This window comes from Myotis myotis, unplaced genomic scaffold (assembly GCF_014108235.1).
Source record: "Myotis myotis isolate mMyoMyo1 unplaced genomic scaffold, mMyoMyo1.p scaffold_m19_p_1, whole genome shotgun sequence".
Classification (NCBI taxonomy): domain Eukaryota; kingdom Metazoa; phylum Chordata; class Mammalia; order Chiroptera; family Vespertilionidae; genus Myotis; species Myotis myotis.
The window spans coordinates 98,523,135-98,547,167 of NW_023416313.1; the positions used below are offsets into that span (position 1 = coordinate 98,523,135).

The 24,033-nt window shown below is 41.4% G+C and overlaps 1 protein-coding gene across 4 annotated transcripts in view; it reads right to left on the reverse strand.

Moving 5' to 3' along the window:
* STAM (signal transducing adaptor molecule) overlaps positions 1-24,033 on the reverse strand; it is a 91,705-nt gene that overhangs the window by 66,952 nt on the left and 720 nt on the right. For all 4 annotated transcript variants that reach the window (XM_036345808.1, XM_036345816.1, XM_036345790.1 and 1 more), the window contains exon 2: positions 1,914-1,998. In XM_036345808.1, coding sequence (XP_036201701.1) covers positions 1,914-1,998 — 85 coding nt within the window. The remainder of the gene's footprint in view (positions 1-1,913; positions 1,999-24,033) is intronic.

Sequence of the window (24,033 nt, forward strand, 5' to 3'; positions counted from 1 at the left end):
CATTTTCAAAATTTAAAAGAATCTACAGAAATGAACAATTTTTTTCTCAATGCCTGTTTTTAAACTGATAGCCATTCTGGTCCAAGCACTGCTGATAACACAAAGCAATGGAACTGCAAACATTGATAATTTCATTAGGTATGTGTGCCTTCAATCTGTCAACTGTTGCCACTTTTGTACCGTAAATTTCATCTTTTGTGTGTATCCATTTTTAAAAAATCTAGTGGCACTTTAAGATAAATTTTCCTTGTTCAAAGCTTAGTCTGGCTTCACCCATTATTTCCCAAAAAGGAGTGAAAATTAAGTGAGTTATCAGCTGTTCAAATATATATACATTTTGGGGGAGAAATCTTATGAGTATATAGATTCCTAGTAACATTAACCAGATAGATCTCCATAAGTTTTTCATATACATTAACTATAAAATGATTTAAAAGATTAAAAACAAACTATATGTGGTTTTCAGTTGCTGGAGGAGGGGAGAATGGAAAGTTGTTTAACAGGTACAGAGATCAGTTGAGGATGATAAAAAAACTCTAGAGCTGGGTGGCAGTGATGATTGCACAACAACGCAAACATACCAAATGACATGAACCCATATATTTTACCAACATTCTGAGGGATATTATGGGGGCAATTCATAGAGTTGGGTAACAAAATAAATGTGGCAGGAACTAAGGTTTTAAGTACAAATACAAGAATAATTTTTTCATTAACGGAAATAGGGAACAAAGGAGGGAAAGTAAGTTTAAAGATAAAAGAGACACAAGGCAGATTTACAGATGGCAAGATTAAGGTTTATACAGCATGACTATCCAGAAACTAGTGACCCAGTGCATGGATTCATGCAATTGAAAGAAAATTAATTAATTTCAGCTTCAGAGGCATGTTGTGCCAATAGTTGGTCTTCAGATACTTTCTGGCATCGTGTGTGATTGGTGTCAGCGAGAGCTTTATATCTATCACACATGTGCAAGACAACGTTTATTTTTAAATTGCCAGTGCACATCATATGTGCTGGCTGGTTGGTCGGACGGACAGTTGGTCACTTAGCCTTTTATATAGATAGATAGACAGATAGATAGATAGATAGATAGATAGATAGATAGATAGATAGATAATGCTGTGTCTACAGAACTAGTGATTGGATACAAAATTAGAGCTGAAAATACACGTTACCTGGAAGTTGTCAGATTTTAAGAGAAAAAAAATATTAGAAAATGACACTAAGGGAAAAATATAAATCAAAAAATGTTTAAGAAACTATCTATATTTAGAAGGGAAAGAACAACAGCCAAAAGAGGGTACATCAGAGCAGAAGAATCAAGTATAATGCAACAGTGCTCCCTAACATTTTTCATATGAAAGTACATGAATAAGACAACATGTTTGGGTAAGGCTGCTAATATCTGGATATTATTAGCCCAGGAATTAAGGAAATCACTAATATATACATACCAGTTAATCTACTCACTGAACTGCTTAGAAAGCTGGGTGTTTCCCAAAAGCCCATATACCAAAAAGTTTAAGGTTCTACTTCCCTAAAGTGCCTCTTTCAGTAGTCACTCATCAGTTGGGTGGTAGTACGTTGCAGATGTGACAAAGAACAGAACTCAGAAATGATCATCAAACTTTGTAACTAAAAAATCCCTAATGACTTGAAAAATCAAGTGAAAAAAAACTAGATTTCAGGAGGAAAAGAGTGATTAAAGTGGCAACATTTTTACCAGTCATGTTACTCTAAATGGTTATAAGAAGTAACCCAAATAGGATGATTCTTCAAATCCTTCTAGGAAAAACATTCTCTTTTAAAATAAATTATAATTGTAATACGTCCCACCGTATCTTTTTTGTATTCATATTAATAAAAAGGACAAATGAATAAAAGTTCTTTGAAATTTTGCAACACTTACCCAGTGCGAGACTGACCGACTTTATCACAAATATCCAAAATGAGACCCCAATCTTCAGCAGTATTCATCTCACTAGTTGCTTTCTCTGTATATTATAAAGAGAAATTGCAGAAATAGTACCTTATAAAAACCTTTAAAGGGTAAATAATCAGATTCAAATCATCAAATCTAATCTAATAAAAGAGAAATATGCAAAGTGACCATACCTTCGCTATGCCCCAAGCCATGCCCACCAGCCAATCAGAGTGACTATATGCAAATTAACCCAACCAAGATGGTGGCCGACAGCCATGGAGCTGGAGCAAGCAGGAAGCTTGGTTGCCCCGGTGATGGAGGAAGCCAAGCTTCCAGCCTGCCCTGCTGGCCGTAGCCTCCGCTCAAGGCAACAAAGTTTCAATTATAGAAGATAAATAAATCCCAGATACCTGCTTCCAGCCAGCCTCCACTGGGAGCTTGGGTGGCTGGGGACCATGGCCAGCCTGAAAACGACCCTCAGCCCCTCAACCAGGCTGGCCAGGCACCCCAGCGGGGACCCCCACCCTGAGGGGGCTGTGGCCAGCCTGCAAACAGCCATCAGCCCTTCACCCAGGCTGGCCACACCCTCATGGGGTGAGGGTCCCTGCTGGGGGGCTTGGCCAGCCTGCAAACAGCCATCAGCCCCTCACCCAGGCTGGCCCGGCACTCCAGTGGGGACCTCCACCCTGAGGAGGGTGTGGCCAGTCTGAAAACGGCCCTCACCCAGGCTGGCCAGGCACCCCAGCGAGACCCCCACCTGATCCGGGACACCCTTCAGGGCAAACCAGCCGGCCCCTACCCATGCCCCAGGCCTCTATCCTATATAATAAAAGGGTAATATGCAAAATGACCCTAACAGCAGAACGACTGGGAATGACTGGTCACTATGACACACACTGACCACCAGGGGGCAGACGCACAACGCAGGAGCTGCACCCTAGTGGTCAGTGCGCTCCCACAGGGGGAGCTCTGCTCAGCCACAAGCCAGGCTGATGGCTGCCAGTACAACGGTGGTGGTGGGAGCCTCTCCCGCCCCCTCAGCAGTGCTAAGGATGTCGACTGCACCTTAGGCCTGCTTCCCACTGGCAAGTGGACATCCCCCAAGGGCTCCCAGGCTGCCAGAGGGATATCTGACTGCCAGCTTAAGCCCAATCCCCCGGGGGGCAGGCATAAGCCAGCAGGTGGTCATCCCCCGAGCGGCCCCAGACTGCGAGAGGGCACAGGTCGGACTGAGGGATTCCCCCCGCCCAAGTGCACAAATTTTTGTGCACCAGGCCTCTAGTTGTAGTATAATCAAGTATCAACAACAAATCACAATAATTGCCAGCAGTCTGATTAATGAGATGTTCAAGTCCATCTTTAAAAAGAAGGGCACCTTTATTACCTGTCATAATTATTTTCCCCATTCCCATTTCAGTTGCTTTTACTTTGTATAAAAAATATGCCATTGATTTTTCTTTTTTTAAATAATTATATGCAGGTCTATCTCTCCCTGCAGATATCAAAATAAAAATAAGAAATCATTTCATTATCAAATAATTCTTAGCTTTACTTGCCAGTGAAGGAACATAGGCAAATCTCTATAAAATGTTTCAGGGAATTAAATTAATTATTTAGCTTTGATTTTGGGTTCTGATAAGAAGAAACTGAACAAAAGAAAAACAAGCTTTAACTGAATATTCCCCTTAAATAAAAACTTGACAAATTAAAAATATCAAGAGAGGGAAAACATGAGAAGCAATAATAGCAACAATACCTCAAAAGCTATATAACAATGTAGAAGACCAAGAAAAGTGGATCGTATATTGGCAGTAAGAAAAAAAGTGTAAGAACCGGCATGTTTTACACCACTGAATTCTCAGAAAATTCAAATATTGGTAGCAAAAGGAAGTGTGAAATTGAGAGTGAAGAATAAAGATGATTTAAAGTTAGATGTAAATGGGTTAATGCTGTTTGAAATGTAGACAGGTCCTTACTTTGCCTTTCTTACTCAAGGGCTCTAGCAACCACCTCTACTCCTCCTAAAAAAAAAGGAGTGAAGGTTTGTTTTCTGGAGGTAAAGCGAAGATTTTCTAGACAAGGAGACACCCGACATAGTTAAGACACAGGCATCAACTTCTGGTTTCCTGTCCAACATGTCAGGGAGTTAGAAGTCATCTCTCCATTCTAACAAGTAAAGCACTAAAAAAGTGGATAAGAAACAACTTTTCATATATCCCTCAAAGGTGAAGTCACAGAGAAAATTGTTACCCCCCCAAATTAGAAACACAGACAGGTGGATACACAGAATCACAACTTAGAGCAGAAACATCACCAGAAACCACTAGTGGCATGAAAATTTAAACTGTAACAAACTGCTGGGACTAAGTGTGGACAAGTCTGGGCCAAAATGCCAGAGGAAGGAGAACAGTAATTATTGTGAAAGACACCAGAGCATTCTCTTCTTAATAAGACCCACTACTCTCAAGAGAAACTATTTGCCAGCACCTAACCAACTAGGGTTTGGTCAGAGATTAACCCACCTAGGTAAGGGAAATACCTAACTCCAACCCACTGTGGCCACCCTGTTCCACCTGGAGGGATACAGGGGATACTGATCAGCATGTGAGAAATTCACACTCCAGTGGCAAAGGTTCACGACAAGACTGAGACCCAATCACAGGAATATAGAATGCTTTCCCACTGACACCTTACCACCAGACCACTAAGGGCTGGTGTTCATTTTATCTAGTTCATTATGTCTAAGTTTCATTAACGCACACTTATAAAGCAAAAAAGTCTGAAAGACGGAGCAAGTATCAGAACCAGACTCAGACATGGCAGGAATATTGGAATTATCAGACCAGGAATGTTTTAAACTATGATTAATATGCTACGAGTTCTAATGGAATAATGAGACAGCATGCAAGAACAAATGGGCAATGTAAGCAGAGATGAAAATTCTAAAAAATAATCAAAGAAAAATACTAGAGATGAAGAACAGAATAAAATTAACAATGCCATTGATGAGCTCTACAGTAGACTGGACATGATAGAAATTATCTCTAAACTTGAGGATATGTCAATAGAAACTTTGAAAACTGAAAAGCAAAGAGAAAAAAAAGTGACTGAAAGAAACTGAAACAGATTATCCAAGAACTGTGGAAAACTACAAAAGGTGCAACACAGAGGCGAAAAAAAAAAAAAAAAAAAAAAACCAGAAGAAATATTTGAGACAATGATTTAGATCTTCCCCAAATTAGACGCCAAACCACAGGTCCTAGAAGAACTGAGGAAACCAAACACAATAAATGTCAAAATAACAACACCTAGGCATATCATATTCAAACTGCAAAAGATCAAAGATGAAGAATATATAGAAAAAGAAGCCAGCAGGAAAAAAAAAAAAAAAAACAAACACAACACTGTACCTCAATGATTCTCAACCTTCCTAATGCCACAACCCTTTAATACAGTTCCTCATGTTGTGGTGACCCCCAATTTCATTGTTACAAATTTAACATAATTAAAGCATAGTGATTAATCACAAAAACAATATGTAATTATATATGTGTTTTCCAATGCTCTTAAGCGACCCCTGTGAAAGGGTCGTTCAACCCCCAAAGGGGTCGCGACCCACAGGTTGAGAACCGCTGCTGTACCTCTATAGGAATAAACATAATGACATCTGATGCCTCAGAAACCATGCAAACAGGAGAGGAACGGAGTGAATGGCTATGTTGAGAGTAAATAACCACTAACCTAGGATTATGTACCCTGTGAAATTATTCATCAAAAGAAAAGGAGAGCCCTAGCTGGTTCGGCTCAGTGGATAGAGCATCGGCCAGCAGACTTAAGGGTCCCGGGTTCAATTCCAGTCAGGGGCACATGCCTGGGTTGTGGGCTCGATCCCCACTGGCGGGCGTGCAGGAGGCAGCCGATCAATGATTCCCTCTCATATTGATGTTTCTCTCTCTCTCTCTCTCCCCTCTCCCTTCCTTTCTGAAATCAATAAAAAAAATGTTTTAAAAAAAGAGAGAGAAATAAAGACTTTCTCAAACAAAGAAACACTGAGGAAATTTATTATCAATAGAGTGGCCTTTGCAAGAAATGTTAAAAGAAGTTTTTCAAAGGGAGAGGTAAAGGATAGTGTGTGTGTGTGTGTGTGTGTGTGTGTGCGCGCGCGCGCGCGTGTGTGTATAAGTGAAATGAAGATGAATACTATTCAGAAAACTAGTAATAAAAGCGAACTTCTTCAAAATTACAAAGAACATCCACAAAAACCTAATATATTTAATGGTGAGAAACTGAAAGTTTTACTAAAAGGGTTAAAGAGAATAAAACAGGGCAGAGAAAATGTATTGTGCTTAGCAGGTATCTTGCAGAAAGCTTGCAGCCAAGCACTGCACAGCTTAGATAACCAGAAGACACCTGGCATCAGTAGGAACCAAGGACGGACCCGACCCTTACATCAGCAGAACAGCTTGCAGCCAGCAAGGATTAATAAAAACCTGCCTCTCCCTTCAGTCTCTGCTGATTCGTTTTTCGGACTCAACCCACCTGCACCCAAGTGCCTGAAATAATGGCTTCTTTAGATACATTATGGCCTCGTGTCATAGGTGCATGGCCCACTCGGAACCTTTCATTTACCACTGTGGCAAGAATATCCCCACTCACCACACCTTTTCTCCATCATATGGGAAGTCCTAGCTAATACAAAAAAGACAAGAAAATAATACAAAAGGCACACAAATAAAAGAATAAATAAAATTGTCTTTATTCACAGGTAACATAATTGTCTACATGGAAAATCCAAAAGAATCTTTTTTGTTGAAAAAGAAAAAAGCTGGAACTAATAAGTGATTATAACAAGATTGCAGAATACAAGGTTAATTAATATACAAAAGTCAATTGCTGGGAGGGTAAACCAGATGTTGTTTAAGGATATAAACTTTCGACAAGTAGTAAATAAGTCATAGAGATCTAACGCACAGTATCATGAAAACAGACAACAATCTACACTAATAAAAGAGAAACATGGTAATTGGCGTACGACCGCTACCCTTTTCATTGGCTAATCAGCGAGATATGCAAATTAACTCTCAGCCAAGATGGCTGCCGGCAGCCAGGCAGCTTGAAACTAACATGAGGCTTGCTTGCTTCAGTGACGGAGGAAACCAACGTTCCCCGCCTGCGGCTGCAGGCCTCTGAGCGGGCAGTTTAAGAAACATTGTAACAAATACTGCCGACTTCAGCCAGCAGATTCGCAACATTGTAAGCAAAGGCCAGAAACCTACTTTCAGCCGGAGGCCTAAGAGCTGGAGCCAAGCCTCAAGCTAAAGCTGGCACAGAATAAAAAAAAAAAAAAAAAAAAAAAAAAGAAGGAGCAGTTGGGAACTTCAGTCACTCCCAGCCTGAAAACAGCCCTCAGACCCTCACCCAGACTGGCCAGGCACCCCAGTGGGAACCCCCACCCTGATCCAGGACACCCTTCAGGGCAAACCAGCCGGCCCCACCCATGCACCAGGCCTCTACCCTATATAGTAAAAGGGTAATATGCCTCCCGGCACCGGGATCAGCGTGACAGGGGGCAGTGCCCAAACCCCCTGATCGCCCTGCGGCTCTGTGTGTGACAGGGGGCAGGGCCCCAACCCCCTGAGCAGCCCTGCTCTGTGCCTGATAGGGGGGAGCTCCCCAACCTCCCCCTCCACGGGCCCTGCTCTGTGTGTGACGGGGTAGAGCCATAACCTCCCCATCGGCCCTGCCCTGAGTGTGAGAGTGGCGACGCCCCAACCCCCTGATGGGCCCTGCTCTGTGACGGGGGCAGCGCCCCAAACCCCTGATTGGCCCTGCTCTGTGCGTGACAGGGGGTGGCGCCCCAACCCCCTGATTGGCCCTACACTGTGCGTGACAGGGGGGAGCTCCCCAACCCCCTGACTGGCCCTGCCCTGTGCGTGACAGGGGGTGGCGCCACAACCTCCCCATCAACCCTGCCTTGAGTGTGACAGGGGACGGTGCCCCAACCCCCCAATCGGCCCTACCCTGAGTGTGACTGAGGGTGGCATTGCAACCTCCCAATCTGCCCTGCTCTGTGCATGACAGGGTGGCGCCCCAACAACCCCAATCGGCCCTGCTCTGAGCCCAACCGGGGGCTGCACCTACGGATTGGGCCTGCCCTCTGCCACCCGGGAGCAGGCCTAAGCCAGCAGGTCGTTATCTCCTGAGGGGTCCCAGACTGCGAGAGGGCACAGGCCGGGCTGAGGGATCCCCCTCCCCCCCGAGTGCACAAATTTTTGTGCACCAGGCCTCTAGTATTACAGTATAACCATCAAACTTACTAAAGTAACATGTTGCACACCTTAAATTTACATAATGTTACTTGTCAAATATATTCACTAAAGACAAGTCAACTACTTTCCTATGTAGATCAGCAATGAATTTTAAGTTAAAAACACAAGGCCATTTAGCATTACATTTGCAATCAAAAAAAAAATGCAATACCTAAGTATAAATCTAACAAAATATATACAGGACTTACATAAAGAAAACTACAAAACCCTGATGATGAAAGAAATCAAAGAAATGGTGAGTTATTCCATGTTCACTGATAGAAGACTCAATATTGTCAAGATGTCAGTTTTTCCCAACTCAAAATGGATCATAGGTCTAAATTTAAAACAACCTAAAAAACTCCTAGAGCCCAGCCGGTGTGGCTCAGTTGGTTGGATGTTGTCCCGTGCACCCAAAGATTGCCGGGTTTGATCCCAGTTTGCAGGTTCTATCCCCAGTAGGGGGCATGCAGGAGGCAGCTGATGGATGTTTCACTCTCACATGGATGTTTCTCTTTCTCCCTCTCCCTTTCTCTTTCTCTAAAAATCAACAAAAACTTAAAAAAAAAAAAACCTCCCTAAAAGATAACACAGGATAAACTCTAGATGACCCAAGTATAGCAATGACTTTTTAGATCGAAAACCAAAGACATGATCCACGAAGGAAATAACAGATAATATGAATTTCATTAAAATTAAAAACTTCTGTTGTCTGAAAGATGCTGTAAAGAAAATGAAACAATAAGCCACATGCTGGGAAGAATTATTTGCCAAACACATCTGATAAAGGACTGTGATTTAAATAATACAAAGAATTCTTAAAACTCAGTAACAAGAAAACAACCCAATTAAAAAACAGGAAAAAGACCTGAATAGGCACTTCACCAAAGAAGATCTATAGATATCAAATAAATATATGAAAAGATGCTCCATATCATATGTCATTAGGGAATTACAAATTAAAACAATAGGAAGATATCATTATATACCTATCAGAATGGCCAAAATCCAAAACACTAACATCAGCATATGCTGGTGAGAATATAGAGGAACAGGACTTCCACTCATTGCTGGTAAAAATGCAAAATGGTACAGATACTTGGGAAGATATTTTGACAATTTCTTACAAAACTAAACATACTCTTACCATACATCTTGTTATTTATTCAAAGGAGCTGAAAAATGTCCATACAAAAACCTACACATGGATATTTTTAGCAGTTTTATTCATAATAACCAAAACTTGGGAGCAACCATGGTGTCCTTCAGTAGGGAAATAGGTAAAATTGTGGTAACATCAGGCAATGGAATATTATTTAATGCTAAAAAGAAATGAGCTATCAAGCCAATAAAAGACAAATTTTAAATGCATACTATTAAATAAAAGAAGGTAATCTGAAAAGATTACATAGTGTATGTTTCTAACTATATGACATTCTTAAAAGGCAAAACTATGAAGACACTAAAAACGGATCAGAGGTTGCCAGGGGTTAGGGGGAGAGTGAGATGAATAGGTGGACACAGAGTATCTGTAGGACAATGAAACTACTCTGTATATTATAATGTTGAATACATGTCATTATACAGTCCTTTCTCCAAACCTTAGTGTGAACATTAGTATAAGCTATGGACTTTGAATATGATGATGAATGTTGGTAGGTTCACAACTGTAACAAACGTACCACTCTGTTGCAGGACATTGATAGTGATGGAGGCTGTGTGCAAGAGCTAGACTTTTAGAAAAAAAAAACAAAACAGAGAAACTAAGATGGTGGCATAGGTAAATACCGGGAAATTGCTGCCTCCCACAACAACTTCAAAAATACAACGAAAAGACAAAACAGACATCATCCAGAACTACAGGAAGGCTGGCTGAGTGGAAATTCTACAACTAGAAGAAAAGAGAAAAGCACACTGAGAGCCAGAGGCGCTGCGGAAGTAAAGTGCAGAGGTACGGAGGCTCCCACGCGCGGAAAGGGGCTGGCACCTGAGGATGCGGCTGTCTTTTTGAATCGGGAGGGAGGCACAAGCTCCCGATTGCTCTGAACTCTGGTTCCGGGAAGTCTCTGGGGACCCAGGACTCAGACGGGGAGAAACTGGACTGTCTGGCAGCAGGCAGAACTCGGAGCTTGAGGGCGGCCTTCCCTCAGAGGTGCTTGCAGCAATTACCGGGACACTGAGACGCGCAGCCCCTTAGGGAAGGGCTGAGGATCAGCCATAGCTGCTTGCTCCGCCCTTTGATTCCCTGAGACCCCGCCCCACCCAGGCTGAGGCAGAGGCTTTTGCATATGAATGCCCCGGCCCTTTGCAACCAGAAAATTACCTAAAAAATTGCAGCTGGGCCAGACAGACCCAGAACTTCCAAGAGAAGGCCCAAGGCCCCACAGCAACTTGCATTGCTTCACAGCTGGGCCTCATCTGGGCACCTCCAAACTCCAAAAAAGGAAGGGGAATCTGCAGTTCTCTTCTAGCTCCTGCCGGGTAACCTCAGGCCGAGGCTAAATTAGCACCTCCTTAGATCCAAGAGCCACTGTACCCAGTGGTCAGAGTGGGACCATTCAGATTATATCTCCTCAGATCCATAAGACACACACTCAGGGTGCAGACTCAGTGAGCACCAAAGCCCCACTGAAGCAAGTCTTGCCCCAGAAGGGTGTCTCTAGCACAGAAGTTCTCCCACTGCAGACACAGCTGATTCTCACAGACAATTGGCCTGGAGGTCAATTCCTCCCAGTGATCCTACAACAATCAAGGCATAACTACAACAAGACTGTGCACAAAGCCCACAAGGGGGTGCACCAAGAGTGTCCACCTCAGGTAACTGGGGAGGCTGAGCCACTGGGCCCTACAGGACACCTAGCACACAAAACCACTCTACCAACACAGGGAAGCATAAAAAATGCGGAGACAAAGAAACAGGTCACAAATGACAGAAATGGAGGAAAGCAAACGACTGGATATAGAGTTCAAAACCACGTTTATAAGGTTTTTCAAGAATTTTATGGAAACCGCCGATAAATTTAGTGAGACCCTGGAGGATATGAAAAAAGACCAACTAGAAATCAAGCATACACTGACTGAAATAAAGAATAATATACAGAGATCCAACAGCAGACAAGAGGATCCCACGAATCAAGTCAAAGATTTGAAATACAAAGAAACAAAAAATACCCAACCGAAAAAGAAACAAGAAAAAAGAAAAAAGATTCCAAAAATATGAAGGTAGTGTGAGGAGCCTCTGGGACAACTTCAAGCGTACCAACATCCGAATTATAGGGGTGACAGAAGAAGAGAGAGGGCAAGATATTGAAAACCTATCTGAAGAAATAATGACAGAAAACTTCCCCCACCTGGAGAAAGAAACAGACTTACAAGTCCAGGAAGCGCAGAGAACCCCAAACAAAAGGAATCCAAAGAGGACCACACCAAGACACAGCATAATTAAAATGCCAAGAGCAAAAGACAAAGAGAGAATCTTAAAAGCAGTAAGAGAAAGATAGTCAATTACCTACAAGGGAGTACCCATACGACTGTCAGCTGATTTCTCAACAGAAACCATGCAGGCCAGAAGGGAGTGGCAAGAAATATTCAAAGTGATGAATACCAAGAACCTACAACCAAGATTACTTTATCCAGCAAAGCTATCATTCAGAACAGAAGGTCAGATAAAGAGCTTCACAGATAAGAAAAAGCTAAAGGAGTTCATCACCACCAAACCAGCATTATATGAAATGCTGAAAGGTATTCTTTAAGAAGAGGAAGAAGAAAAAGGAACTCTTACCATTTGCCACAGCATGGATGGAACTGGAGAGCAGATAAATACCACATGATCTCACTCATTTGTGGAATATAATGAACAACATAAACTGATGAACAAGGACTGATCCAGAGACGGAGAGTCATTGATTGGACTGTCGGGCCTTGGAGGGAAGGTAGGGGAGGGTGGGGGTAAGGGGGAAAGATCAACCAAAGGACTTATATGCAAGCATATAGGCCTAACCAATGGACATGGACAACTGGGGGGGGGGGGGGGTGAGGGCATGAGCGGGGGGGGGGGGGGGGTACCGTGGGGATAAGGACACATATGTAATATCTTAATCAATAAAAAATATATAAAAAAAAAAGAAAGAAAAAAGAAACAGACTCTATAGCCAGTATGTAAAAATGGTTTGGTAGAAGGAAAGGAAGAAAACAAGAGAAACTAACCCTACTCTGAAAATTAAGTGGGTTACTTAGAAACCAAATGTTGAAACAGCGTTTAATTTTGTTCAGCAGGGGCCACTGATAACTGATTCAAATTTACCTGTTGCTATCCAAGCTTCAACAACATATTGTAAGTCCCTTGAAAATAATAACAATTTCTGCTCTGGGTAATTCTTTCAATATCCATGCTTTCAGTCTCTGTGTTCAATAAATACTTAATCTAATCACATAACTGCAATAGGTAATTTAACCTAATTATGAATAACTGGAAAGGCGCAAAGGGAAGGACAAATAATACAGGCATGTCATTGTACAGCTTTGCCAGCAAGTCTGGATAACATAGGGAGGGTACTTATCTGTCAGTCACACCTGGGAACAGGTCACTGGCTAGAACAGGCATGGCCACTGCAAGCACAGGAAGATTTGAGATATTTAATCTCCTAAACAAAGTTCACTCTCTTGGCTCCTGGTCCTCTTGCTATGGACGACTGCAACTATCTAGTGCTGTACTGGACCCAATTCCAACATGGAAAGGAAACTTTGAATACTGGTTTTGCTTCTAGCTCTACTGAATTCACAGCTGCACAACTTCCATGACTGGATTAAGGGAAAGAGGTCTTTGGAAACCTAAGGATGTAATTCCATGAAAATAAAGCTTTCTACCACATCGAACCCTCCAGTGGTATGCTCATTCCAGCAGTACCCAAGAAACCCACTCCCATTAGCAAATGAGAAAAGCCATCCATGCATTCCTCCAATAACCCCTCAGGTTCAATAAATCACTATATAACTCACAGAACTCAGGAAAGCACTTGCGATTAGTTTTATTAGAAAAGATACAAATCTGAACCAGGCAATAAAGACATACATAGAGCTAGCTCTGGGAGGGTCCCAAATACAAAGAAAGCTTCTGAGCCCTCAGGATGCATCACCTTCCTGACACATCAATGTGTCACTGTAGTAGGCAGTTAGACAGGCATGAGCAGAGTAAGAACAATAAAATGTAACCAAGATGGAAAGTCCTAGGTACCTAGCAACTGGGAAAACAAGAACCTCCCCCAGAGGGTGACCCTTCCTCGCCTGGCATATGGCTGGTCATGCAGTTTAGACCCCTTGACCTTTCATATGACTGGTCAAGTGGTAAATAACCTGGTTATTTACCACAATGAACTGATGGACTGTTACTAGGCTGATGCTACACCAGACCCAGCTCCACCACAGAATGGAAACTGGACGCTGACTTTGCTTCTAGTTCCAGCCCTATGTGATTCAGACCCTCCCCTGACCTTTCTTCCCCTAGCATTTTTCTAGTCATGTAGTGAAATCCACAGAGGAAGAACAAAGGGGCTGGAGAACAACCTCATATGACACCCATACAACCCTGGCATGACCACTCCCTTAAGCATTAAGCCCGCGGGACAATGAGGTTCTAGCCTAAATCAAATAATCTTAGGAACAAAGCCATGAGCCTGTGGCCCGTAAAGACAGAGTTTTGGTCAAACTAGATAGAGATGACATTTAGGCCTCAGTTGTGTTTCAGCTCTAAGCCCAGAAAATCAGCTAAACCAAACAGAGGGATACCATGGCTGATATCAGGACCAGATGCAATGACTAATGATCTCCTAGTGCCAACCAATCAGTGGACACCTGAAAGGACACACCTGAAAAGGTGATGAATATTCTATTGAGATCCTCCCAAGAGATCTCCCCTGAAATCCCCACCCTTAAATGCCCTTGAGACAAAGGATCCAGTGCCCTCTTTCTCTCTCTCCCCTGCCTCATCCTCCCTCACCCTCTCTCTTTCCCTCCCTCTTTCCCTCTAATGCCCCCCTCTATCTCCCCCACACCCTACCTGTACCTTCTTACTTTAGGCATATCTCTGCTTTCTTTCTCCTAACCTCCAAGGGCCCTTCTTTTGCCTCTGTAACTTGTTTTGAATCCATGCAACCCAGATGGCTCACTTCTACCTCTGTGATTTTCTAAATAAACTAGAGGCCAGGTGCATGGATTTGTGCACCAGTGGGGTCCCTCAGCCTAACCTGTGCACTCTCGAAATCCGGGACCCCTTGGGGAATGTCAGACTGCCAGTTTCGGCCCAATCTCCACAGGGATCAGGCTGAAACCAGCAGTCCGACATCCCCCAAGGGATGTAGTAGTGCACTAAGTGGCAGGCGGCCAGGAAGGAGCCCGGGATGGGTGCACACCATTCCTGCTCATCCTGGCCTCACTATGCCTGCCACAGGCTCGTGCCCAGGCAGTCCCTATCACAGTGATGGCGAACCTATGACACGCGTGTCAAAGGTGACATGTGAACTCATTTTTTTGGTTGATTTTTCTTTGTTAAATGGCATTTAAATATATAAAATAAATATCAAAAATATAAATCTTTGTTTTACTATGGTTGCAAATATCAAAAAATTTCTATATGTGACATGGCACCAGAGTTAAGTTAGGGTTTTTCAAAATGCTGATGCCGAGCTCAAAAGGATTGCCATCACTGCCCTATCAGGAAAGGCTCATGCCACTGCAGCGGTGCTCACCAGCCATGAGCCCTGCCTCTGGCGCCCGTTGGTCAGCTGAGCAGCGCTCCCACTGTGGGAGCACACTGACTACCAGGGGGCAGCTCCTGCGTTGAGCATCTGCCCCTTGGTGGTCAATGCGCATCATAGCAATCGGTCAACCAGTCATTTGGTCGCTGAGGCTTTTATATATATTTTTGCTTGTATTGGAATCTGAATTCTTTCTTAGCAAGACCTCAAGTACTGAGATTGCTGAATCAAGGTCCAATTGATATCACAGTAAATAATCGGGTTACTTACCACAATAGACTGATGGATTGTGACTAGCCTCATGCTACCCCAGACCCAGCTCCACCACGGAACGGAAACTCTGGATGCTGGCTTTGCTTCCAGTTCCACTAAATCCCCAGCTGCCCCTCTTCCAGGACTTGTTGAAGGGAAATGGGACTTTGCAAACCCAGGGATATAATTCCATGCCAATAAAATTCACTCATCCTCCCATGCGAGTCTTAGAAAATTCTTTTTCTCAAGATATCGCAAGGACCCAACCCCAAGAACCCAGTGGGGAAAGGGATCCACCGGTGGACACCCTATTTCCACAGATAATAACACAATCGCTGATAACATGCTGGTGCAGTTTTGCCACTAACATCACCCACAGGAAGCTCAACTGAGCTTTTGTTTCCAGAGTTTTTATGGGAGTATCCTCATTAAGGTATGACTGAACATCTCTTGAAGTTCTATTTCCAATCCCCTCCCTGCTTTCTGGCAGGGCTGCTATCATAAGACTCAAAGCCCCAACTTCTGATCACAAGGTATTCCTTCTGGAATGGCCAGCCCCCATGCTCAGTGTATCTAAACTAAGGTGTAGTACCAGGAACCCACCATGGATAAGAAAGATGCTCCCCTCACTCAGGAAATTTTAAGAATTCAGAAGCTCCCTCCCAGGAAACAGAAACAAAGACTATTCAAACTTTTTATTATTTAGCACTCTTATAATGGAAAATCATATATATATATATATATCTCGCAACTCCAAATGAAATTGTTCTAATTGAGGAGTCTCATAGTCCTACCCCATTGACCCTCAACCCCTCTGAAGCCCAAGAAGGCTCAGTGTGTCATCCTAAACAATATCCTCCATTTACTACTTCTTAGAAAAGGGAAGCAAGTTACTACTTTGATCTGTAATGCCTTTAATTCATCATCCTACTGACTGGTAGCCAAGCAGACTTTTTTTAAAAGCACAGTGCATTTTTTCAAAAAAGAAGAACACATTTAAATTTTAAAACCTATCACTTTATTTAAAAGCATAACTGTTATGCTTATTAAAACTTTATATTAAAAAGGTAATAACTAGAAATTATAGAACTATGTCTGATCAAATATAAGTTACCTATTATCATAACTAAGTATGATCTTACTGTTCCCAAATTAGGTCATATCCAGGAGTGTCTATATAGTCCTTAACAGATGATATGCTGAACACTCATGAACTACCTTTGTTATTTTCCTATGCATAAACAGAATCAGTATCTGACTCAAGCATACATATACAGACAGATCAGAAATGCAACCCATTCAGAGCTCTAAATCCATTCATATCATTTACTGATGCTGCCTCAAGGTCAACAAGCAGAATTCTTCTCAGTTATAATACAAATATTTTTTAAACCAGAAGAATATAAACTACTTGCAGCAGTTCAACCTGGTTTTATGAATAGCAAATGAAGTCAGAACTATTTACTCTCTAAGACCCTCAAAACAGGGCTTGTGGGAAAAGGAAAAGTGACAACAAAAACAGACTTGCTTCTAAGGAATTCAAAACATAATAATCCCATTTCATCCTCAGATTATCCTTACGCAAATACTCAATAAGAGATTGATCAATTTGCCCAGCAATACCCAGAAGATAACATACACAGCCTCGTTTAAATTTCAATAGCCTCAATGGATTGGAGAACTTTTTTCTGATAAGCAGCTTGCTTCTTTTGACTTTTTCAAAATTTATGACTGTCAAAAGATTTAGGGAGGTGAGAAATGCTTATAGGAAAAAGATTTTCAATCAGCTTAGAGATGCTTTTCAAAAATGATCAATGGAGAAAGCAAGTCTTAAACTGTCCTCTTTTGGGGATTATGGAAATCAATTTTTCAGAAATGTCTCATCAAATTCCCTGTACCTCCTGACCACTGGAAATCGTATCTACCAAGAAAAGCAATCTGAAGCTCTACTAATCAGAAAGTAGGAGGCATCAAAAGAGAAATGAAAGAGAAGAGCACAAAAGAGAAATGAAAACTTAAAAGCATTAGAAAGAATAGCTTACAGGAAAGGGAAAATAGGAAAAAAAGAAACAATGAGGATAACTTCTTAACCCAGTGGATAGCAGACCTTTAACACATCTGTATGCTTAATTTTATCTGAGTATCTTTTTTTTTCTCCTGAGTATCTTTTGACAACAACTGGTACCACCCCTAGAATCCAAGTAGTATCCACAGACACCACAAGTATTCCTAATTTTATAAGAAAAGCTAAAATGTAACTATTGATTATTATATGCCAGGTAATGTGCTAACTAACTGCTTTACATGCAAAGGCCCCTTAAACTAACCCTAATAAAGACTAATTAAGAGAAAGGTTGTCAGTACAGAGGATCCACACCTGAAAAAACAGTAGCATAAAGCCAACAAGGAAAGAACTATACCTTGAGGAAAAGTAGTGGAAGGTGAGGCTGATGAGGTAAAAAGGAGCCAATCTATTAGGAAGGTAAAGCATCCAGACTACACACAACAACACCAGAATCCGTGGGGGCATATTCAGTGTGCCTGCCACATAGAAGACAGTACATACTTGTTGTTTAGAATGTAGAGAATTACAACTACAGAAGTCAAGAACCTGCAGATTCTTGACATATGTATCTGACTACGTAAACCAAGGAACCAGTCATCAGAACAGAAAAGCACACTAGAGAAGAAAAGTTTAAGTATGATTTTGAGCATGCTGAATTTAAGATATTTGAAGCATACTCAATTCCAGTAAAGAGAATATCAGTCTTTTTGTAAGTATTCCTCATAACAACTCCATGAGGTAAATATTTTTATCCCTATTTACAAAGGTGGAAAATGAACTCATGGGGTTCTATACTTGCCTAAGTCCATACTTTGCCCACTTACTAAGAGCAAATGCTTCAGCTGCAATTTAAACCTAAAGCCATATAGATCAACTAGAGGCCTGCTGCATGAAATTCTTGCATTTGGGAGGGTGGGGGTCTTTCAGTTCGCCCTGCGCCCAGTCCAGGAGCCCTCAGGGGATGTCCAACTGAAAGCTTAAGCCCAATCCGCGGGGAGCAGGCCTAAGCCGTCAGTTGGACATCCTCAGCGCTGCCAGGAGAAGCTCCCGCCACTGCTGCTGTGCTCACCAGCCATGAGCCTGGCTTCTGGCTGAGTGGAACTCCCCCTGTGAGAGCACACTGACCACCAGGGGAGAGCGCCTGCATTGAGCGTTTGTCCCCTGGTGGTCAGTGCACGTCATGGCGACCGGTCATTCTGCAGTTGGGTCAATTTGCATACTAGCCTTTTATTATATAGGATGGAACAGAACAGAGAACCCAGAAATAGACCCAAGACATTACAGTCAACTAATATTTGACAAAGGAGGCAAGAGCATACAATGGAGTGAAGAAAGTCTCCAATAAATAGTGTTGGGGAAATTGGACAGATAGATGCAAAAAAGTGAAACTAGACCACCACCTTACACCATACACAGCAATAAACTCAAAACGACAACAAGGTATCACCTCACACCTGTCAGAATTGCTACCATCAGCTGATCAACAAATGACAAGTGCTGGTGAGGATGTGAAGAAAAAAGAACCCTAGTACACTGCTGGTGGAAATGCAAACTGGTGCAGCCATTATAGAAAACAGTATGGAGTTTCCTCAAAAAATTACATATGGATCTGCCATTTAACCAGTGATCACACTTATAGTAATACATCCTAAGAAACTTGAACCACCAATCAGAAAGAATGTATGCACCCTTATGTTCATAGCAGCACAATTTACAACAGCTAAGATCTGGAAACAGCCCAAGTGCCCATCAGTAGATGAGTGGATAAAAAAGCTGTGGTACATTTATATCCTGGAATATTATGCAGCAGTAAAAAAAAGTAGAATCTCTTACTCTTTGAGATAGCATGGAAGGACCAGGAGAGTATCATGCTATGTGAAATAAGTCAGTCAGAGGAAAACAAGTATCACATGATTGCACTTGTATGTGGAACCTAAGTAACAAAATAAACTGATGAATGGAGTGGATCCAGAGACATGGAAGCATGGAACAGAGTGCAGAATCTCAGAGGGAAGGTGGGAGAGGGGAGGTGGGAGGGAGGTAATCAACCAAAGACCTGGTATGCATATATGCATAACCCATGGACACAGACAATAGGGTGCTGAAGGTTTGGGGCAGGGGGCAGGGGGGAGGGGCAAATTGGAAGGGGCTAATGGGGGAAAAAGGAGGACATATGTAATACTGTCAACAACAAAGAATTAAAAAAAAAGAAAAAACAAAAACCCAAAGCCCAAGGTCCTTCAATTACACCATACTGCAAGAGAATGGGACATTAATATTTATGAAGATTAATCTAGCTGTGGTTTATGACAGGGTAGACTAAGCAAAACAAAGGAAAAACATATCCAACTGTAGGATACAAACTGGTCCAAAATAATCTGACTAGTAATGCAAATGTACTATTATAAAAACAAAACTTGATGATTTAGCAGAGGCAGGGGAATGATTCAAAATGCCTCTTGGGTTTCAAGTCAAGCTAACTAGAACATTATAAAACTACTAAATAATGGCTGAAGAACCAGACTAGGAAAGGTAAGTTCAATTTTCTGATAGATTTATTTTTTTAGTGATAACAAAACACTAAACAGAAATACAAGACTGGTGCCTGGCCGGTATGGCTCAGTGGTTGAGCAGCAACCTAGGCACCAAGAAGCTACCAGTTGGATTCCTGGTCAGGGCACATGCCCAGGGTTTCCGGCTTGATCCCGGCAGGGGGCATGCAGGAGGCAGCCAATCAATTAACACTTATGTTTCTAATGTCTATCTCTCTCTAAAATCAATTTTTAAAAAAAAACACAAAAAAAACACACATATTTAGAAATACAAGACTGCATGCAGATCTATGATAAATAGTTATTGAGTGCTTACTATGTTCTGTCCCTAAGGTACTGGGGATAGAAATGAAAAGTCCTTAGAAGAGGATAAAGGGAGAATAAATGGTGATAGGAGGAGGCTTGACTTGGGGTGGTGAACACACAATAATATTCAGATGATGAATTACAGAATTGTACACTTGAAACCTGTATAATTTTATTAAACAATGTCACCTCAATAACTTCAATAAAAGGGTTAAAAAAAAAGTTCTTATCCTTATGGGGTTTATATTCCATACAGTCAATCAATCAATCAATCAATCAATGTAGTTGAATATTGATGGAGTTGAATATAATGTAGTTGAATATAATAAGATGGAACAAGAAAACAGTGAGTTGGTAAAGATTAATATTTTTTTTGCAGAAGGTAGTTAGGGAAAGCCTCTCTTATAAACTGTTTTGAACAGTCTTGAATGATGTGACCTTAGACCTTCAAATACCTGAGGGAAGAATATCCCTGGGAAAGCAAACAGCACAAGATAGATACAAAGGCAGTAATGAGCTTAGAGTGTTCAGACCCAAGAGGCTTAGATGAAAGTGAGTGTTTGCGGATCAAAATCACATCAGATACAGGAAGGAGTCAGATAGGGTACCATAGTAAGGAATTGCATTTCCTTGTAAGTGGGATGGGAAGTTACTGGAGAATGTTGAGCAGGTGACATTATCTGACATTTTTCAAAGATCACTGAGCTTTGTAGATGAGAACTGATTATGTGGGGTAAGAGTGGTAGCAAAGAAAGCCTAATAAAAGCTTTTGCCATCGTCTATGAAAGAAGTCATGATGACTGGAGTAAAATAATAGTGGTGAGTCAAGGAGAAGTGATGAGATTCTGGATACATTCTAAAGTAGAGCCCAGGCCACTGTGGCTCAGTTGGATGGAGCATCGTCTCAACACCAAAAGGTCGTGGGCTTGATTCCAGGTCAGGACACTTACCCAATTGGGGGTCAGGGTGTGTACAAGAGGCAACCAATGTTTCTCTCTCTCTCTCTCTCTCTCTCTCTCTCTCTCTCTCTCTCTCTCTTCCTTCCTTCCTCATCCCTCTCCCTTTCTCTTCTCTCTAATAAAACAATTACAAAAAATATCCTCAGGTGAAGATTTAAAAAAAAAAAAAGTTGCCCAGCTGGCGTAGCTCAGTGGTTGAGCATCAACCTAGAAACCAGGAGGTCACAGTTCGTCCCAGTCAGGGCACATTGTCCTGATAGAATGGATGTGGAGTGTGAAAGGAAATGAAGAATCAATGATGGCTCCTAGACAATAGAGAAGAGTGACAGGAAATACCAATGATGCCATCTACTGAAATAGGTAATGATGAAGGAATGAGTAGAACTATTACTATCTCTATATTCCATATTAAAGAAAACTGGGGCACAGAGTATCTAAGCAACTAGACCAAAGTCACACTGTTGGTAAGCAGCAAACCTGGAAAATGAATTCAGGCAGTGTAGCTCCAGAATCTGAATTCTTAAAGCTAAGCTAAACTGCCTCCTAAGACTCTAAGGGAACAAAATTTGAAAGAAGTTCTAGATCTGAGCTCCAGGTTCAGTTCAACATTTGGAAGTCACAAAAAGGATAAGCCAAAAGAGTCTTAAAAAGGACTTAAAGCAGAAAATCAGGAAAAGTTTGGTGTACTGGAAACCAACTGAATAAAGTATATCAAAGAGGAATGCTAAGAGATCAACAATAAAAAAAATGGACTAGGAATTGACTGTTGACTACTGAATTTGGCAAGATGGAAGTCACTAGGGACTTTGACATAAAAGCTTGATGGAATGAGTTATATCTATAATTCAAGAGTTGAACTTCACAAGAAATATCCAAAATGAGATCCATTTATTCAGTAACTGTTTACTGAATGTTTATTAGTATCAGACACACTACATGTTGGGAACATCACAGTGAACAAAACAAACAAAAATCCCTGTCCTCGTGGAGCTTACATTCTGATAACATGTCTAGACATTTCTTCAAGGGAAAAGCTATTGCCAGTATTTTGCTTCTTTATATAAAATGCTAGATTACATAAATCAGTTCATGAATTCCTTATTCACCATTTCAGTTTATGAATAAAGTAGAAGATAATTTTTAATTACAAATGTATACTAATGTTAAATGGTAAATAATTATATCAAGTGATTTAGTGAGAGGACTTTAATACCACTGACATACTCAGTTAAATGTATTCTACATACTGTATTCTACATGCTATCCTAGTAAACTATTTAACATAGGAGTTTATAAGACTCTCTCCAAGGATTATTTATTGGGAGTCTCTGACAGGTCTTCTTAGATAACTTTTCATAATATTTTGATACATGGATCATGAGAAGAGAAAATGCCCAAACCTGACTAACTTTAAAAAGTAAGCTTTTCTGGAACAGAACAATGTTCCTATACTCAGGAAACTTACTATCTAGCAAACTCACATGACACATTCTCAATTCAACAAATATTAAGCACTTATTATGTAATTAAATAATTAAGGAGCGTAAAAAAAGGATGCCAAATAATTTGGTAAAGATAAACGGTGTTGCAGAAATTTTGAAAAGAGTGGAGATTATGGTAAGTTAGAGCAGTTCTCAACTGGGAGCTATTTTGTGGGCCTGAGGGACATTTAGCAATTGTTGGAAATCTTTTAAATCATGACTGGGGAAGGGAGGTGCCACTGGCATCTAGTGGGTATTTGTCGGGGATGCTTGCATTGCACAGGATAGAACGAACACATACACATACACCAAAGACATTTATCTGGTCCAAACCATCATACTGTTGCTACTGAAAAACCCTAGGATAGAGTAATCAAGAAACAATTCCTGAGCTGGCCTTTCATCATGAGGACATGTAGAAAGGTAGAAGAAATAAAAGACGCAAACATATAAAGGCAAGAAGGAGCGTGCTTTGAACTGGTGGCTGCAGATAGTGAGAAAGGTTTTGACATTAAGAAATGTATCTGATCGCAATGAAAAGGTGCATTAAAAGAGTCAGTAGGATATAAAAGTGAACTGGAAGCTATATTATAAAAAAACTAGACAAAGGTACTGGAAACGAAAGAAGCAGTTATTAAGAAATTGTTTTACTTTAAGTATTTGCCCTAGAAATTAATGTAATAATTTGTAAAACTACTTAAAGGGCAGCAACCATGTCTTATCAGTACCTCAATTTCTTAAGTCACTGAAGAGTGTCCTGTAAATAGCGTGTGCTAAGTGCTTACTAAATTAAATGCAATTTTTCCAATTAATTATTTACAAGTATTATTGGTGAACTCTAAAGTTCCATCCACTGTACTTAGGACATTCATTTAAACTTGAACCAAAAAAAAAAAAAAAGCCATCATTTAGGTGACTACTATATAAAGGCACTGCAGTAGGCACTTACACATATTATTTAACCATGAAGAGAATGTGTTTTTCTCTCTTTAAAGATGAGGATACTGGGGCCCAAAGCGCTGAAGTGGCTTGTCCTTGACTTCACGCAGCTAGGAAGTGGCAGATACAAGATTTAACCCTCTTCTGGCCTTCCCCGGAATCTCCAAGCTTCAGTGATATGCTGTGAGGAAGGGTTAAAAAAGCAAAACCTGACACCCACCATTCACCACGAAAATACAGAGGCAACTCCACTCACAGCTGTCCTTCACCTTTCTTTACTACAACAACTGCAGTCAGATCACCCCAAAATTCTCTCCTCGCAAACTCCAACCCGCGCAGTTAATGCCCTTAAGCCAGAAGAAGATAAACAAAAGCGAACCTGTTGAATCGGTATGGCCGGTCGGTACCTACTGCCAGTGATTCAGAAAAACAAAAGGGGGGAGGGGCGTTTTACATCCCAAACAAACCGGCGTTCTCAGACCCACGGTCCG